General features: G+C 42.1%; 3 protein-coding genes across 3 annotated transcripts in view; 1 reads left to right on the top strand and 2 right to left on the bottom strand.

Moving 5' to 3' along the window:
* Nucleotides 1-3,391, bottom strand: part of LOC118119304 (cytochrome c) — a 3,913-nt gene extending 522 nt beyond the window's left edge. Inside the window, exons 1-3 of the mRNA XM_035173140.2 lie at nucleotides 3,233-3,391; nucleotides 1,582-1,756; nucleotides 1-634 (exon numbers count right to left, since the gene is read on the bottom strand). The exon at nucleotides 1-634 is cut by the window's left edge and continues 522 nt beyond it. Coding sequence (XP_035029031.1) covers nucleotides 489-634; nucleotides 1,582-1,750 — 315 coding nt within the window. The 5' untranslated portion in view covers nucleotides 1,751-1,756; nucleotides 3,233-3,391 and the 3' untranslated portion in view covers nucleotides 1-488. The remainder of the gene's footprint in view (nucleotides 635-1,581; nucleotides 1,757-3,232) is intronic.
* Nucleotides 3,392-5,500: 2,109 nt separating this feature from the next.
* On the top strand, nucleotides 5,501-12,035 carry rbm45 (RNA binding motif protein 45). The gene is made up of 11 exons (XM_035173226.2): nucleotides 5,501-5,831; nucleotides 6,652-6,774; nucleotides 7,162-7,288; nucleotides 7,420-7,545; nucleotides 8,587-8,757; nucleotides 8,966-9,095; nucleotides 9,533-9,626; nucleotides 10,163-10,320; nucleotides 10,609-10,684; nucleotides 10,831-10,969; nucleotides 11,484-12,035. Exons 1-10 carry the CDS (start codon nucleotides 5,556-5,558, stop codon nucleotides 10,945-10,947), a joined length of 1,398 nt encoding a protein of 465 aa, XP_035029117.1. The 5' UTR covers nucleotides 5,501-5,555; the 3' UTR covers nucleotides 10,948-10,969; nucleotides 11,484-12,035.
* An 866-nt stretch (nucleotides 12,036-12,901) lies between these two features.
* zc3h15 (zinc finger CCCH-type containing 15) lies at nucleotides 12,902-18,997 on the bottom strand. Its single transcript, XM_035173093.2, has 11 exons — nucleotides 18,761-18,997; nucleotides 17,169-17,270; nucleotides 16,864-16,960; nucleotides 16,605-16,757; nucleotides 15,473-15,564; nucleotides 15,209-15,391; nucleotides 15,032-15,112; nucleotides 14,886-14,951; nucleotides 14,672-14,782; nucleotides 14,025-14,160; nucleotides 12,902-13,883 (listed from the first exon to the last, which is right to left on the bottom strand). The coding sequence occupies exons 1-11, from the start codon at nucleotides 18,833-18,835 to the stop codon at nucleotides 13,699-13,701; spliced, it is 1,281 nt and encodes a 426-aa protein (XP_035028984.1). The 5' UTR covers nucleotides 18,836-18,997; the 3' UTR covers nucleotides 12,902-13,698.
* Nucleotides 18,998-19,534: the final 537 nt, after the last annotated feature.

Below are 19,534 nucleotides of genomic sequence, written 5' to 3'. Positions count from 1 at the left end.
AGGATAAAATTCACTGTCGGTCATTGTAAAAGGTCTGAAACTCCACCTGCCATGAAACGGGGAGTAGAACAAGTATCAGCACCAGTTTATCAACAGAACCGCAAAATTCCTCTTTATCTCTCTGATGTTAATATTAGATGATTCGCGCTGCTAGCAGAAAGTACCATACACATGTTGTCATGGAAAACAGAATGAGAGACAGATCAGGCCGACCTATCTTAGCTAGCAAATTTAAATAACGTGATTAGTTTTAAGTTAAGCATCGATTCACACAGAAAATAAAACAACAAACAAGTTTTATGTTTAGTCACTTGAACAACTGCTGTGAATTCACTGGCTAACAGGACGTCCCACTTCTCTAACTGTACACAACATAAATTAGTTCCGTGCAAATGACAAAACATAAAACCAGTTTTACCATGGGCAAGCCTACAAATGAAGAAAAAGACAATAAAATGGCATTAAATATTCTGTTTTTTGTGACGGGTTCATGACGTCGCAGATTTCAGGTACGCAACGAGGTCCTGGCGCTCTCCCTTCTTCTTGATGCCAGCGAAGATCATTTTGGTTCCTGGAATGTACTTCTTGGGGTTTTCCAGGTACTGCATCAAGGTGTCCTCGCCCCACTCGATACCTGGAGAGAGAACGGATTCATTCAGGGCAACTTAGAGAGATCGGAGCTCCACGTGAGCAGGAAACAGAAATCAGGGGTCGAAGTTCAACCAATTGGAACTTTTAAAGTACAAACTGATAATGTTAGTGATGAAATGAAAAGTCAAGCGATCTATGAACAGAAATTTAAAACAACAATGTTGGTAACTGAATAAGTATTTAACATTTAGCATCTAACATGACAAACATTTAGTCGATTCAGCTTCTCATAGCCGAGTTCTTTTACCCATTTTATTATAATTATAAACTGAATATCTTCTGGTTCTCAGGTTCTCAAACTATTATTTTTGTTTTATAAAGAAACCTTAGTGAAAGACAATAAACTGTCTTATTGATTATAAGTTGCAAACCTTAAGTGTAATGTATGTGATTATTATTCATTATTTCAATAGAATTTATCAGTTATTTAAAAACATAATCTCTAATTAAGATATTTATGAATGCTTAAAACTAATTGTTATGTCAAGAGCTGCAACTAATGATTGTTTTCATTTTCAATTACTCCGCCAATTATCATCTTGATTCATCAATTTTATCAAAAATAACAAAAACTTGTTATATAAGGTAAAATCTTCAAATGTCTAAAACAGTTCACTATCATGCATCGTATCTGAGTCGCTACAAACAACAAAGTCAAATGTGCTTAAAAAAAGACTAAATTATAGATGATCGATTAACAGTTAATAAAACACTAACTGATGAATCATCTACTTGAGGCAGCTGATTGAACCAATTCTACTTTGCGCTAAATTCATTCCATAAACTTTTTTAGAGATGTTCCACAGTTTGTAGTTTTCATTGTTCGCAGCAAATTAAAGAAATCTTCTTAAGTGAACTTCAGACAAGGCCGTCCTCCTCTTCACTCAATCAGTTTTCCAGCAGAGAAGTGGGTTATTCGTGTGAACTGACCTTTACTCTTGTTGGCATCTGTGTACGAGTAGCCCTCTGCCTGGCCGGTCTTGCGTCCGAACAGACCCCAGAGGTTGGGGCCCACCTTGTGCTTGCCCCCGTTCTCTACTGTGTGGCACTGGGCACACTTCTGGACAAAAGCCTTCTTTCCCTTGGCAATGTCTCCCATCGTCAGCTGGATGGAAAACAGAAAGAAGAAGAAGAAAAGATTTAAAAAGCAGAAATGACAAGAGATGTGAATCTAGATCCATCCGTACAACTGTGGGTCTGCTATTCATAGAGCCCGGATGAGGCAGGAAGCTCATCCACTGCTGCAGTTTGACCGAGGCCGAGCTGTGAAGGGCGTTTGAGGTGAAGACTTTATCTGCACCTGTACTTCGACTCTCTTTACTTTCGAACAATCCTGACTTTGACCTTTGAGCTGGCTGGCTTCAAGCAGAGGTCATTCCAGGGAAAAGGACTACTCCCTTAAAACACACACGTTAGCATAGCCTCCATTACACCACTGTTATAACAGGGCCTCATTCTTCCCGGCACAAGGAAACATGCTCGAGTGATAACAGATTTAATAAGAGTGATTATATCTAATGAGGAGCTAACACACAAGTTTTAAAAAGGAGTCAGCTGATGTCAGTGTCAGTGATATGGGTGCAACAGTAGAATATGCTCCCCCTGCATATTATGTCCTCACGTAGCCGCAAGCATGACTCAACTACTACGTAATTAACCTACACTACGTTAGCTTGTCCTCCACCTACAGGCACTAACGTTATATAAAGAGAAGACAGAGAAAGGTGTCGTTCGGTAGTTTAGATGGGTACAAATTACGTAAGGGGGGGGGGAACCATTTTTAGCATGGGTACAAGTTTTGGCGCAACACCACCGGTGTCCTCCGTCCTCACGCGACCTCTCCCCGAGGCAGGAAGAGACGTGACGGGAGGGAAACCCCGCGTCTGGAATCCGTTTACAACACAGTTAACCTGGAGAAACTCTGAGTTTAAACAAGTCTTCATTCACAGCCAAGTAGCCAGGGAGCTAACGGCTAAGATCAGAGCAGGAAACCTGTCGAATCCCCTCGTTCTCTGGGTCAGACTGTTATAACCAAGTGCTTATAATAGAGAGGACAGTTAGCTTAAGTACCACCGGTAGCCCCCTCGTCTTAACATGGCGGGCTGCTCTTCTCACGAGCACCAAGGACACACACAGCTTCTCTCCTCCCCTGACTCAGAGCAGCTTCCACAACCCGCACAGCGGACATTACATTTTGAAACAGTTCCTGTTGGACCCGGCTAACGCGGCTGGGAGCTAGCTTAGACAAAACCCGCTGTTAGCCCGGGGATGTGTCACCCTCCCGCGGGTCAAGGATGCCTCAATGACGGGTGGGGGGGGTGAAGACCGAGGCTGCTTCCCCCGCGTCCTCGAGGACACCGGGGACAGCATCTGATGGAAAGTGTAGACATTGTCCCCGAGAGGAGGAAGAAGAAGGACCGTTATGCTCGTTTGCTCAAAACGCAACAGGGAGCAACCGAGCCGTTCACCAACATGGCCGTTAGCTTACTGCTGCCGCTGCCGGGTTCCAAGCATCGTTTCCGGGGATAAAACCCCACAAACCCTCGGTCAGCAGCTGGAGAGATGAAGAGGAGGAACGTACCTTAGAGTTAAAGTGAGTGTCGGTGAACAGCGGCTCCTCGGTGCGGGTCCTCGGTGCGGATCCTCTCTCTCTCTGTGCGTGTGGCGGTCGCAAAGAAGGTCACTGCGCTTATTACGCGCACCGGCTCGTGACGTCACCCGCCGGTCACGTGCCCCGCACGCGCTCTCTCTCCTCAGCACCGTGACGTAGAGCACGTAGGAAAGCGGGCCGCGTCTCATTTCCGGGAAAGACTCGTCCACTTGTCGTTTTTTTTGTATTTAAAGAGCAAATCAATTCACTTCAGCAGATTTAATCCTCAAATACACGTTTCAAAGTTTCAGAGTCCGAATAGTTTGAGTGAAGTTGTTAAACTTTGTGTGTCAGTGGTTCCTTCCTAGTTCCGAGGGAGAGGAGACGAGGGTGCTAGGGAAGAAGGTGTCAAGTGTGTTTTGGGACGTGTCCCCCCACATCTCGTCGCATGGCCCCAGCTTCCATTGAGAAGTAAAATCCACCTGCTGAAGTGGCCTTATAAGGACACACGTGAATACCTCAACCTTTTGTTACTGGTATTGTGGAAAAATGTGAATCTATACACAAACTTTATCTTTTTTTATATATTTATCAATTTATATTTTATTATTTATATATATTTCACAGAGTTTGGAGATAGAATAGAAGAGAATAGAAATCTTTATTGTCATTGTGCAGGATACAATGAGACTGACAGTGCTCCACCAGTTTAGTGCATTAAAAATTTATAAAAACAAAAAACCACCAAACACATTTATTCATCAGCAGCCACACCACGCAAATAAATATTAATGAACCTAAACTATCCCCATGGTCTCTATTTGGTTATAGGTGCTTTAATGCGGTGGTGGAAATCATTTCTGAGGAATTATTAATATTTATAGGTCCAGTACCCTCATAACAGACAAGTCACAAGGTTGTGATGATAAATGTCCTCACCTGAACTGTGAAACTTGAACCTTCCTAATAACGGTGGCTAATAACAGTCACACTGTGCATACGTCAAATGTACATGCTTGTCATCTATATAGCACATATCTTTTTTCTAGTGTGATATTTTTTCCCTGTTCCATATTCTTATATTTTTGTATTTATGTGTTTATTTATTTATTTGGGTGAATTCAGGTAATCTGGGACATTGGGTAATGTGCGACACCTAAACTTTAGTCCGTTCATTTCATGTTCGAACTAAATCTAGTCAACAGGACTTTGACTATAGTTTAGCATCATGTGACTGAAACCATATAACTTCACGGGGGTGATGTCACAGAAGCAGTCAGGGCAAGTGTTAATCAGAAGTCCCGCCCCTTGGAATTGCATGACAAGGTCAATGACATAAGATTCTGACGAGATAAATGTTAAGGATATAAATCTGTCATAAATGATACGATGTTAATGATTGACCTTGACATGCATAAAGCAAGTTGATGGAAAATGTGATTACAAAGTGAAAAATTCTGGCAGAATTTTCTTTTTTGGCACAAGGAACACTAAAAGCTGTGCTATGTCTCCTCTGAGTATGATATGTCAATTATTTCTGCTGGTCTGGTAAGAAAACATCTTAAGGATTACAGAAACGTATAATATGTCGATTTAATCTCTAAAACAAATATCAGAATAGGTCCCAGAAGATAATAAAAGATTACCACTATTCACCCGATATGTTGTGTTTATGCCCAAACATACCACAGCAAATTCCTTGTACGTATTATTTACTGCTGATTATTATTTTCGTATATGTTTATTGATGAAGACTAAAATCAGCCCATCAGATAAATTAATTAAAAAAAAATATTTGATTTATTGTTTGATTTATTCAGAGACATATCAGTGCTTATGTGTTACTTTTATTTTACACAATAAACAATGCAGAAAAGATGTGTATTTATATCCACAAACAAATTATTTTCTTAATTCAAGTCCTATATATTCGGTTGAATGTGTATTTTATTTATAGTTATTTATAATAAAGTTAAACTGTTAAACATCCAACCTCAATAACATGTCTTTGCTCTATATGTATTTTCTCTGAAGCGTCCTTGTGCATTGTGTCCTCCCAGACACTAGATGGCAGTGAACCTTCCCTCTCGTTGCAGTTTTTCACCTCTAACTATTGAATATGTTTACTTGTTACCAATCATCAGAGATATAAATGAATAAAAATAATAATTCAATAATTTAAATCCGCTTTGGGTTTTGTTTCCTGTTTGCTTCTGAAAACAAAGTTAGTCATTGAAAACCGGTAACCGGAAATCCGGTTGAAGGCAGCACCAACAACAGCCGCTGGCTCACAGATCTCACAGAGGAAGCAAACATGGAGGAGTACCCGACCAAGCAGCCCACCGAGAACCTGGACGACCCCCCCAACAGCCGCCTGTTCGTGGTCACCAGCCGCTCCATCACCGAGGATGCGCTGCGGGACGCGTTCTCCGTGTTCGGGGACATCCAGGGGGTCTGGGTCGTGAAGGACAAGCAGACCAAGGAGTCCAAGGGAATCTGCTACGTCAAGTTCTCCAAGTCCTCGCAGGCCTGTCTGGCCATGGAGGAGATGCACGGGAAGCAGCTGGCGGAGTCGTCGAAGCCCGTCAAGGTAGCGGACACCGTGACCCGGCACACGTGGGGGGGTTGAGGCAGTTCGATGCTAATGCTTTTTAATTGTCCGTTAAAACCAATGGAGGGTAACGCGTTGTGCTTGTTAGCATGCTAGGCTAGCTACACTGGGGAGAGGAAGCTGTGTCTGAAGTGTGAGTTCACTCCAGATGTTGATAGTTCACATTAAATCTACTGATGTTTAAGATTAAGTTCGTGTGAAGGTTTAATTTAGATTCTGGTGAAAACTGCGTGAACTTGAAACTGTGTCCCAGGGTTTCAAGTTCATCCAGTGAACCCCTGAAACCTCAGGTAGTCCCAGAGAACAAAAGCTCGGGAACGTGGATTATCTTGATGAACCAGAAGAGGAGAGTCATGTTTGTGTTTCCATCACCGCAGATTAATTTTTATTATCTTCCATTGTCTTGTATTGTCTGAGTCTCCGTAGCAACCGACACAAACATTAAGGCCAAGAGAGAAGGAGAGGTTGTTTGTTCAATCATTATTTCCTAGCACCTAGCAAACAAGGTGTGCCTTACAAAGTCCATGGATGAAATGAATGAATACAAATAAAAGGTATTCAGTTCAATTTAAGGCGTCAAATCGTAACATATTCAAGTCAAGACCTTAAAATGTATAGATAAAATCAACAGTCCCACTGTTTTTCATGTTTTAAATGTTGGAAATCCAAGTTGCATAACAAGTAAAGCATGTAATCCTTAATTTATGGTTGTCTCGCTGTAAATTTGTCTGTTTTTTTTTTTTTAAGTTGTAACCAAATATCTGTACCCATTGTGTTCCTTCTCTTTGCGGTCACGTAGGTATTCATTGCCCAGTCACGGTCGTCAACAAGACACAGAGACGTTGAGGATGAAGAGCTGACCCGGATCTTCGTCATGATCCCTAAAAGCTTCTCAGAGGAGGACCTCAAAGACACATTCAAGGTAACGACAACTCCCTCTCACATACTTCTGCTGTGCCTCATCGCCGTCATTAGCTGTTTTCAGGAACTAAAGGATATCATTTCCACAGTTTGTCTTTCACATATGGTTGTACACGTCAGACCTGTTCCCAACAACAGGAACATTTCTAGAACATTAAGTTACAGCAACTGACTCAGATGAGCTGATTAAGATGACTGTGTTGTTACACCAGGAATAATAGGCCGACAGATTTAAGATTATATTGGTGGTATATGCCGTAGCTTCAATACATTATTCCATATATCTCTTATGTTGATGTGTGTAGATCAAACTAAATTTAAATCATAGGCTCTTTTGAAACTCAGAGTCAGGGTTAGGCTGTAACTGCCACCTCTGTTTCTCTTTCAGGAGTATGGTGATATTGAGTATTGTGTGATCATCAAGAACAAGTTCACGGGGGAAAGTAAAGGTTTGGGCTACGTGAGATACTACAAACCCTCCCAGGCTGCACATGCCATAGAGAACTGTGACAAAGGTACGACTCTTACCTGAACTTCTAAGATACATTAACCATAATGTTGACTGTGTTTCCAGGTATGATCTTCCCTCTGTATTTAAAACTCCAGTGGTCATTGTTGTTTCTCATTACTGTGATGATGTCATTAGCTTACAGGGCGATCCTGGCTGAACCTCGCACCAAGGCTACATCGTCAGAGGATTACAGTGGGGGATCCAACAGAGGGGAGTACATGGGCGGTAATGACACCATGAACCAGTACGCCCCCCCAATGGGTAGGAACACTTTCTTTGCTTCTTAAATCAGTGCTTTTTCTGTCATATTTGTATTTAGGGTTTTTCAAGCCTGTGATCAGATTCAGTCAAAGTTCTACAGACTTTGCAGTCGTCTTGTCAACAGGACCAGGCTCCTATTTAAATGAATGGGCAGGAACTTGTGACTGTAACACAGCACTCACACTCAAATCTGATTTAAAGAAGTTCAGTGCAGCATCATGATTGGTTCAATGTGTTTCCTGGTTCGGATCTTGTAAAGCAGATAATTGGCTCATTGAGGGGAGGGGCGGGATATGTGTCACACAACCGCCATCTTTGGTGTTACAGACTTGTCTTTTCTGAATTCTTTAAGTGGTTGGTCTCTTTTTTTTTTACCACATCTCTGGTTTAGTCTTTCCCAAATGAGACACAATACTGAATCCTGTAATATGTGTGAACTGTGTATCAGAATTATTAGAAATCAAGGTCTGTTACAAAGATTTCCGCCAATCCAGGACGAGGGGGGTTTCCAATGCTATCCAACCATTTTACAAGCATTTCAGACAGAGACACTGACTCATTTAGTCGTGTAATGTCTTTGTGCGCATGTCCCTGTTTTCCTGCCGGTGGTTTCACACTATTCCTCTGATCTGTAGGTGGCAGCAAAGCACCAGGTTACATATTAAACTGTAAATTGGTTTAAGACACTAAAACATCAGCTAAAATATGAAAAACAAAAGACATGTCTGCCACAGTGACAGTATGGGTGGTTTATGGAGGCCATCGTAGCTCAATGTGCCGGAGTTTGTAGATGATTCATTAGTCGGCGATGTACCATTTACACAACACCTGATTAAAACCCACTGACATTCACGCACTGTCATTAAAAGAGGAAAAAGACCAGTAAAGAAAGGAGGGTGAAGTGTGTGGAGGGCGGCAGGAACATTGTTACATTAGATGTTTTCCAGCTTTCGTAGTTCTTTATTTATCATTCAAATCAGTGTTGTAGTTGGAGCTGTCGGATTTTGTAAGTGTGTTAGGTTAATGTTTGTCCCTCTACAGGTGACCCTGGGAACTACCAGGCCATGGACTTCCGCTCCGGTGACTTCACGCGGAGTCTGATGATTTCAACGCGGGCAGCGATCACTCAGGAGCAGATCTTTGCAGTGTTTGACATCATCCCTGGTATGGAGTACTGCGAGCTACAGAGAGACTCTTACGGAATGAGCAAAGGTTAGTGATCTAATACTGCTTAAGGGGTTTTAAAATAAACCTAATGTGTCTTTAATGTTGTGTTTGTGAACTGCTTGATCAGCCTGATGTCTGTGATTAACTGCTACTGTCAGAACATGAGTCGAATCCTTGTTAAATACAAGTTCATACATTAATTTCTTGATTTTAATTTGAAACTCATGTGTTTGTGTTTGTTCGCGTCTCTCAGGTCACGCACTGATTCGTTACAGTAACTTGGGATCAGCAATTTATGCCAAAGAGAAGCTGAATGGATTTGAATATCCACCTGGAAACAGACTGGTCGTAAATTTCGTCGACGATGGAGAGGACCGCAGCAGGTACAGATACACACGCACATACACACGTATGTACTAAACACACACAAGGACCAGCGGTTAATGGAGGCATGAAGCAGAAGTGCCCTTTAAAGTTAATATATCCATTAATTAAAGAATTGGGACCAAAAATGTCACAGATAATTAACAGCAACATTTTTCATGTTCACCTTCTATTTGTTGTCAAATATTCATCATGGGCGGATGTGACTGTTCCATGTCGGGTGCAGAGATGAAGAAGGAAATTCTCTTTATACAAAAACATTAGTGTCTTGTCCTGACGTTTTTTTATCCGTCTGATTTTCGTCTTAATAGCACAAATAAAGTTCTTATTTGTTAGTTCTCCAAAGATTGAAAATGACCATAAAAACAAACAATCTTTGAGCTGCAAAATGTGGACACATAGTGAAACAGCGTGTGTGTTGCTGTGGTGTGTGTAGTCCTGTAGGTCGGATGGCGATGCAGTTTGTCGCAGCACAGATGATGTCTTCAGTGTGGAACGGTCCCTCCAACAGTCAAGTGATGAAACCTCCTGTAAGTTCAGCAAATCGATGCCTGACTTACAAACTCGTCTCAGATCGACCTGCTCGTCCTCTTGAGTTATTTTCCCACTTTTTCAATTGTCACTTTCGTCGTCTTTGCGTAAGATTAACACTCGCAGACTCCTCTAAAAGCTTTTTTTATAGAAGAAAATGAGATTTCTGCTCATTGCTCTTGTATTTCACACATTTAACTTGCACCACAGGAATCAACAAACTGCCTGTGCAATTTGTTCAATCTGAAAAACATTATATTTTATTTGCTGTGGTTTGAGAGACAAAATCCAAACTTCAGAAAACAGACCCGGTAAACAACAAAGTTAATTACTGTTCTGGGTAATTATTCCTCCAGGCCTCTGACACTTATGACATTTTGCAGGGTAAATAATTAATGGAATAAAGTTGGTAATTGACCACACACACACACACACACACACACACACACACTAACCTTGGATGTTTTATACCATCAGGTATAAAAATGAAAAAATATGAAAGTTGTTGAGTTTTTTTTTTTCTTCTATCCTCCAGGGTTTCTCCTCCGTCGCTCCAATGTCTCGGGTTCAGACAGACGTCGTCCTCCCCCCGCTGAAGAAGCTCGCTCCACCTGACAGCAAGACCAAGGAGCGCTTGTTTGTCGTGTTCTCCCCCTCCCAGCTGCCCCCAGATGTGCTGGAGGACGTTTTCTGGTCAGTTCATCCTGCGTTGTCTGTTAATTTGAACTGTTTGCTCATCAGTAAAATAACATTTTGTGTGTATATATACGTCACCAAATGGTCAGAATGATGGTCCATTAACCAGAGGGTCACAGGTTCAATCGATCACAACTCAAAAGTACAGTCACTGCACATTTGTCAGGATGAGGGCATCAGGCTAAGTGCTCTTCAATGACGCAGCAGACAATCAGCATTAACAAATGTTCCTGCAGTTCAATTAAATGTTGTTCCTTCCCACTGTGTCTCTGTCTGTCACTACAGTCGCTTTGGTTCCCTGATCGAGGTCCATTTGGTTCCAGGAAGGAAAGTTGGGTACATGAAGTACGCAGAGAAACAGGTGAGAGTCTGGACTGATGTGAAGCTGAGAACAAACCAGAGAAAGAATTTAATGTGTGAACAGCAACAAAGATGGAGGTTTTGTAAAGTTTGTCTCCCTAAATAAATCCTGCTTGTCCCCCCCCCTCTTGTCCGTCTGTCCGTCAGTGCGCAGACGATGCCCTGGCAGCGCTTCACGGTCGGGTCGTCAACGGAGTGAAGATGAAGGTGATGCTGGCTGATCCTCCCAAAGAGGAGTCGCACAAACGTCCTCGTACCTACTAAGACCTCCTGAGAGAAACGAGCGGTAAGTACCACGTTCACTGCTGCAGGGACCACAATGAATAACAGCACATTCGGTACCAATGTGTTGTTTTTTTTTTTATCCTATTTAATGAATCTGGCATTAACGTGTGTTTTGGGTGATGGTTTATGATCAGATAGAGCTCAACCACATGAAAGTACAGATTTAACCTGAGACACATTGAGGACGGAGTGTGAGTCAGGTTTACGTTACTCTATCTTTTTATTCTCTTATCCTGTATTTCCCGTTGCCTCCTTTTTACAATCCTCCATTACAGTGACAAAGCTGGTTAGCCTGTTAGCTTGTTAGCAGGGCTTTTCCTTATCTCTACTTTGATATACTTATCTCTCAGCCCCATTCTTCTTCCATTAGAGGCTGTAGATGTTCATTCTTCTCTGTCCACAGACACCTGTTAACACCTGTGAATCACTTTTTACTACCAGTGATGAGACGTCAACAAGTAACTGATGAGTTCTTTCTCTTCCTGTGAATAACACTGAAGCTTCTTGTCCCCTAGGCGACTGTTGTCATGACACTGACACCTGACCCGACCGACCGACCGACATCAAGTCCTCCTCCTGACCACTGACCTGACCTTTGACACCTGTCTGACCTTACTTCTGGTCCGTGACCTTGCTGCGACTCACTGATAGAACAAGTGCACAGGGAGCGTAAACCTCCCCAGTGTGTGAGCAGCAGCATCATTTCCTGTGTGTAGTCGTCTGTCACCAGTGTCCAGATTTTATGCTTCTTTTATTTTAAGTTCATAGTTTTCAGCCACGACTCTGAGTCTTATCAACGCGACTAACTGATGAACAGTAGAACCACAGCAACAGCAGCACGTCTTTTTGAATCCACAGAAGTTTAAAGCAGTTTACTTTGGCAACATTTTCTTTTTGAGAAAAGTTAACGCAGGAATTGTAAAGCTGGATCTAGACAATTTATTTCAGATCAGGTCCTTATTTTTCCTCTGTTGCTGTGACTTGTAATCTCATGTTGAGCAACTGTGTTTCGTAGATTGTCAATTTTCTTTCTGCCTTGATTAAAAATAAAAATTAGTTCCAAACACCTTCCTGTCCGTCTCACCTCTTCTTCTGGAGCCGTCCGATAGATAACTGGACAGTTAACTGTTGTTTTAATAAGATTTTTTTATCATGTGAAATATAAAAGTATGAGCTGGACTGTCTAGGATCAGCACAGGGGCAGGTATGAATGTGTCTGTGCTTAATGTTTAATAACTTTCTCATACAGTATTATTGATTCAACATGTTTCATGAAAATGCTTCAATTAAATGGAAATATCAGTGAACATGAATCACGTTGAGAGAAGTTCAAATATCATTTCAGGTCGGTGTCACAATACAATAATCAGGTTTACATATGAAAACTGGTTCAGGTTTTAGTTGCTGTAGTTTTTCCTCCTGTTCATGAGGTGTTGCATTTCTTATCAACATTATTTCACTAGTCTGTCAGTGTAAGATAATGAGGCTTCATCACACTACCTGGGAAACTGAGGGATGTCATAAGACTAATTTTAGAAACAACCTACTTAATTTGATCAAGTCACGTTGCTGATGTCTCCTTAGTTTCACACTTAAGAATACATCTCACTAAAAGTATTTTAATCTTAAAAGTATTTATTTTGAAATCAATGGCACTAAAGCTGAAAAGTCCCTGCCTTTATTATTGCTATACATTCCATGCAGACTTGAAAAGGCATTTCCACCACTAAAATGTGTTCACGTGATTCATTTCCAACTCGTCACCTAAGCTGAGACCAGTGAAGTAGTGCTGGTTGGTTACTATGTTCTGTTTTGAATAATTAGCAGATAGATCAGACTCATCTCTGATTTCATATCAATAAATGCCAGTGTATATATATAATTTGTAGTAGTTCTGTTAAAGCATTATCCAAGAGGAGACACAGACACACACTGGATGTACAGTAATCTTTTATTTCTTCAGGAGGCAACTCATGAGAACATTATTTACAAACCAGGAAAGTGATGGGATCTTTTGGTTTATCACATAAATCTGCTCTCAGAAGAAACGGCCGCTCTGTTAGAAGCCGTGTCTGGACTTATCCTTCAAATAAAATTAAAAAGAGCTGCAACTTCAGCAAAATCAATTAGTGGAAAAAACAATCTTCACTAGTTAGAATGAAAGTGCTTCAACTACAGCTTTTATTTTGGTACGAGAGCAAGTGAAGCTGTGAACAGATTCATTTTTACACGAGCTCTCTTTCAACATCCATCGGTAATGATATTAACTTTATTGAAGATGTTTTGCTCTCAGGTGTGATGCTTTCATTTTGAAACCCTTGTAATGTCTCACTCAGCGAATTAACTATTTATCTGGGATCAGCTTGAGAAGTGCTCGAGGCCTAATTCATCAAAACTAAGTTCGGTTTCAACCGGAGCCAGCGTTGAGCAACAGAATGTGCACAACAGCCCAATTCTCTGATGGTAGGAACGGAGACAGGCGACATTCAGGTGGAGTTGGCCCTGCTGTGAAAATTTGGACCCCCGGTGGACTCTGGTCTGGGAGGCAGAGGGATGAGAAAACGGGGCGGAGACGGGCAGTGACGTCATGATATGATCAGGCTTTATTATCGGAGTCTCTGAAATTTAAAATCATTCAAACATCTGGTCTCTGTTGTGAAGCTCCATGCATCCATCAGTCCGTCCCTTTGACACATAGTCCTTCCCAACCTCCACCTCACGCGATGCCGCTCAGTCCTCCAGGGCCAGTGTGTTGAGTTCCTCGTCCAGCTCCTCCAGGTCTTCACCCGTGAACAGGTTCTCATCCACCGGTACATCCTCTTCTTCTTCTTCTTCCTCCTCCTCCTCTTCATCCTCCTCTCCTCCTGAAAGACCGTTGGCCTCAGCGCCGCCACAAGCGCCGTTCATCTGCTCCGCTGTAGACGAGCAAAGAAATGGATTAAAGTGTGTTCATCAGAAATACTCATTTTGTAATAAAGGGAAATTCCTGTATTTTTCAATCTGGGCCGTATGATCAGAAATGAATGGAGCTTTCATAATCGGTGCAGTTTTCTTACTGTTGTCATCATCTGTTGGTGCGAGCTTAGTCCGAGAGGTGAAGCGGTCCGTGGCTGCTACGGTAATGCCTGTGTTGTCAACCTCTTGTGGAACAAAACGGGATACGTCTATGTCCTGGTACTCTGTGGTATCAATCTGCAATAAGAAGATAAACAGCAAGTTCAGAAAGGAGAGTGACACAAGAAATCTTATCAATCAATCAATGTAAAACCAAACGTGAGCCACACTTGGCCTGTCGCTGCGTTCCAGAAAACCTGAAAATGTTCCCACGTAAGTGTCTATCTGGTGCTTCATGTTGTTTTTTTAATACAAAAAACAAATAATCGTCCTCTCACACAGAAACCACTGCTCCGGAAAAGCCTGGAGCTCCTTGTCAGCATTCTGGGCTTTCAATGTGTAACACGACACCCTGGCAGCTAGCTTGGCTTGAACAGCTGTTTACAGTCAGTCAGGAAACTGCGACGTCACTGACATGCTCGAAGAGCGGGTCAGCTGACCAATCAGACGTCAATCACTTTGTTTAACTTACAACACTGTTATATTATTTATATTTTGCACCAACTATATGAGACGATATGAAGTCATACAAAGACAAAATAAAAAAGTATCACTTGAAGAAAGGGAACTGAGTTAATTTCATCATCACCTCTTCCTGATCATCTTCGTCGTCGTCGCTGACGTATCGAGTGTCGTCGGCTTCAGCGTCGTCATCGTCAACCAGCTCCGGATGGAACTCGAACACCTCGCGTCCACTCACCTACACAAACAGATATCTGGTTAAATCCTCCATTAGTAGATGAAAATGATAAAAATACGTAAACAGGAATCTTTTAAGAGACACAGATAACAGAGGAACTTACTATGAGTGATTTTCCAGCCTTGAAGTCAGCCTTCTTCTTCTCCATCTCCTCCCTCGCTTTGTCCGCCTGTTGATCAACAATCGTTTAATTGGTCACATTAAGATTCATGATTTAATCCTGAAGACGTGATTTCCACGTGTTCCCACCTTGTCCTGCCTTTTCCTCTTCTTCCAGGCCAGGAAAGTCTCCAGGGTGATTCGAGTCACGTTGGGACCCAGAGCTGCTCGCTGCAGGAGGAGAGACGGACGTCAGCATGAGCAGTTTGGAGCAAAACTTGTTTTTCTAAATCGTATTTCTGCATCCCTCCCTCCACGCCTCCTTACCTCGTTTTCGACCAGCTCCTCCAACGAAATTTCATCCTCTTTCTCCTCTTTCTTCTTGTCTTTCTTCAGGACGAAGCCGGGCGGCAGGGCATGTCGGTACATACATTCGCCGCCGCCTCCCGGACACGACCAGAACCACCCGTACTTATTGCCCTCTATGGCGTCCAAGAAGAATTTACACACCTGCGGACAACACATTATGTTACATATAAATCTTTCATTTCTTTATTAAATGTTCATTTTCAAGTATTAAACCAGACTCACAATGTGTGTTTTGGACTTTTTCTTCTCAGCTTCTCCGTGTTTTTTGTTGATCACCTCCTCCAGCTTCTTCTCATCCCAGTTATCCATCGTATCTGAGCAGAACAAAACAGGAACCATATTAAACACGACCAGTAGAGATCAGCTGCTGAATGTTAAACAGTGTTATCATGTCGTGACCTTTAAAAGCTCAATAATGACATTTCAGCATTTCATTCTGCTGAATATCTGCTGTACATGACTCTGTTGCCGTTACACTGAGGTGTATGGTGTATATATGGTGAAATGACAAAGTTGTTGAATCTTGTTTTCTTTCGTAAATTTGAGTAACGCAGATACAAGGACATCTTTGTAACTTCCAATATAAAAATGTTTGTGGCTTCCTGTTGTGAAGTTTATATATTTAACACTGCAGTTGTGCTGCTTGGTGCAGAAGCTGTTTCTAGTAATTTAATACTCAATGTTTGTGGAGTCTCTGCTCAGCGGGGGGTAAGTTGGATGAGTAGCAGGGTGATACTGAATTTTAAATGGCTTTTAAAGTACAAAGTGTTGAAAAATTATCTTCCTTGTTCTCTCGTTTTACTAAAGACGAACAAATCAAGTCAACTGACAAACTGGTTTTAATTAGAAATGAATAGGAAAAAAAGAAACCGAGCCAGCAGGAAACAGGCTTATGTTTGATACCGTCTCCGCCCCAGGTTACGTTTTCAGCCCTTTCAGTTGACACCAAATCTTCTCAACTGATTTCCACGAAACTTGGAAGGATGGGACGCAGGCCAAGAAAGAATTTTTTATTACTTTCTTTGACATTATGAGATGGGGGAGTTTTGACATTTCGACCAATTTCCCAGGGACTAATTCATGGATCTTAATTTGAAAAAGAAGACACATTTAAGGGACTGATATCTACGAGTGAATGCGAGGGGCCCTGGCCGGGGTTCACTATCTACTGAGTGACATTCGAGTTGTAAAATTAAATGCCATCAATTCTTAAAACTGTCAGAGGGACGAATTTTTCATTTCAGCCACTTACAGACACAAAAAGTCATGATGCTGATATGTGGACAGAGTTCGGCTCTGGCATAACAACACACGGTACAGTTATATGATGGTGTCACAGACACTGGGCACTAACCTTTCTCCAGTTCTTCATCTCTTTCATCCACATAGAGACTTCTCTTCTCACATTTCCTCTCCATCGACAGGTCGTGGCTGAACTTGCATTTGTCACCTTTAGTGCACTGACCCTGCTTAAAGAACGCACACAGCACTGACTTTGGGTCCACGCCTGCAGAGAAGAGGGGATATTTTGTGAATAAAGACACGATGAAGAGCAAACACAATGTGGGATTAGTTAACAAGTTACTGTTGTGTCACAGCCGTGTGTTTGTTACCTTTGGCGACTTTCTGGGCAGTGACTACGGGTTTAAACAGCTCGTTGAGTTCGTCCAAATCTTTCTTCTTATCGGCTTTCTTGGTGGTTCCATCCGCCTGGGCCATCACACACAGACACACACACACGTTAAATGAGGGATATATTGTTGGGGACAGAGAGCAGAACGTACAACAACAAACCAGGGGACTGAAAACTCATTACAATCTAGTCGACCAGACAAAGAGAGGAAAAGTAATTTGGTGATAGTGTTTGATGTGGGGAAACAGTCGGGGGGTATGAAGGGATGGATGGAGTTGCTCTGACCTGTTTTGCAGATGGTACTCCTTGTTTCACTTGATGAGTAACGTTCTTGATGAACTTCTGCTGTTTGGCCCCTTTCTTGTTCTTCAAGCCAAACGTCTTGTCCTAGGAAAACAACAACAACAGGTCAATTAATTATCAGTTTCATAACTTTACCAACAGACGAACAAGGACCAGTTCCCTGCACTTGTTCCCTTTCATTATTACATCAACCAAACACGAAGGACGAGGGGAAATGCATTTATAGCAGCACAGAGCTCGGAGGCCTCCACATAGTCAGAGTGAACCTGTACATTATAACTTTAAGGGAAATATTGACCTTCATTATATAACAGTGCTTCTACATTACACCATTAGATCCTAAAGACAGGCTGCATCCAACCTTTGACACGATCACAACGATGTGACGGCTGCAGGTTGGTTTTTATAAACAACTCCCGTCACCACACAGTCTGACAAGCATCCAAATTTAAACCACACAGTCTCAACATAGACATTAAACGTGCTACAAGAAAAAAAACCCGGTGCGATGAAGGAATTTACAGCTGTAGCACCAGTGTGATACAGTTGTGTGTGTTTGACACACAGCTCCTTGTGTGTGTGGACTGTGATGTGCGTGTGCGTGTGCGTGTGGTGGACAGATGATGCAATGTTTCTATTCTACGTGGTAGTTGTCTCTCCTAAAAACCACATCTGCACCAAATCTTGTTTGATTGTTTACTGGAGCTACAACTTTCATGTCCCACTGATTTAATATAGTAACTCTATGGGGAGAATACCCACCGGGTTAATACACATCTGTAAACAGCAGTTCACCAAAAGTTATAATAAACTGTTTTCCTGTTGATTTTCTCCTTTATACTCACTAGTTAATAATATTTACAGACTATTATCTCTATTTTCCAGTGAACCATGTAGTTATATTGAGTTAAATCCCCATTCTAAGACTAAATAAAGTACAATCAGAGCCTGTAGAGAGCTGACAGGTCTGTGGGGTCACACTGACACAAGGATCAGAGTCTTTCATGATGACCTGATGATCCCTGACGAGGGTTAAACTCTGGAAACTTTTCTAAACACTTAACTTTTCACATCATTGTCAACTCGCCGCTGGAAACTAATTCCCTCATGTGTCCCGAGGGCCGGTGGGAACCAGGCCCCGGCTCCTCTCGCCTCAGCTCCATTAAACACACGTTAAACGACCCGGTTCATTACAGTAAACAAGAAACAGATATATGAAGATACTGGTTCCGAGTCCAGCTGCAGACTTTAAGGCTCATTAGCTCCACGGAGATAAGAGCCTGTGCGGCGGCTCGGCCCTGTTAGCAGCTCGGCCTCCTGACAGCTGCTAGCGCCCTTAATGTGAACTTACAGTGATTTAAACTTCTTCCAAGAGGAAACTGGGTTGATATAAAAAGTTTAAAAACACTGACAGTCGCTCAGAAACCATCTTAACTTCGCGGTTCGCTCGCGAGGACTCGTGTTAGCTTCGGTTAGCCTCGGTCAGAGAGCGGTGAGCTAGCAGCCCGGCTAGCTGCCCGGCTAGCTTCCCGGCTAGCCCCGACATGCTAACACTCGTGTACTTTTCTTTCTACCTCAATGATCTTCTCCTTCTTCTTCTCCTGGGTCTTCTTGTTTCCCCCGACAGGGACGGGCTTCTTCGGGGGCATCTTGGCTCCGGTTCACCTGCGTTCAACCAGCGATGTTAATTCCAACGTGCAGTTTGCTGAAGGGACGTCGCCTCCACATTTAGCACGTTTAGCCAGATGTTGCTACCAAACCTCCGCGGAGCAGCTCCACACATGTGAGCCGGGGACGTCCGGTGACGGCATCGCGTTCACCGAGGGGCACGACGGGTAGTGTAGTCCGTTCTGGAGCCTTCTGCAAAACATACACATGCACAAGTTGTAATTAGTTTTTTCATGGAGCCTCATTTCAGATTCAGATTCTGATTCAGGTTTAGGTTTAGGTTTAGGTTTAGATTCAGGTTTAGGTTTAGAATCAGATTCAGGTTTAGAATCATATTCATATTCATATTCAGATCAGATCAGATCAGATCAGATTCATATTCAGATCAGATCAGATCAGATTCAGATTTAGATCAGATCAGATCAGATAGGATTCACATTCACATTCACATTAAGATTCAGATTAAGATTCTTTTATTCACATTCACATTCACATTCAGATATAGATTCACATTCAGATCAGATACACACAAACAACATCCAATAAGATACGTGTCAAAAAGCACAGGTCAACAAACAAACAGAAATCAGTGAAAGACATCAAGATAAAGATTAAAGAGGCAAAATATATATAGCTCATTACATTTAGTTAATTTAAAATAACTAAAACCAATTAAAAGT

Source organism: Hippoglossus stenolepis, chromosome 12 (genome assembly GCF_022539355.2).
Source record: "Hippoglossus stenolepis isolate QCI-W04-F060 chromosome 12, HSTE1.2, whole genome shotgun sequence".
In the NCBI taxonomy this organism is placed as follows: Eukaryota; Metazoa; Chordata; class Actinopteri; order Pleuronectiformes; family Pleuronectidae; genus Hippoglossus; species Hippoglossus stenolepis.
Note: the sequence above shows the minus strand (reverse complement) of the source record. Positions and strands in the feature narration are given on the sequence as shown.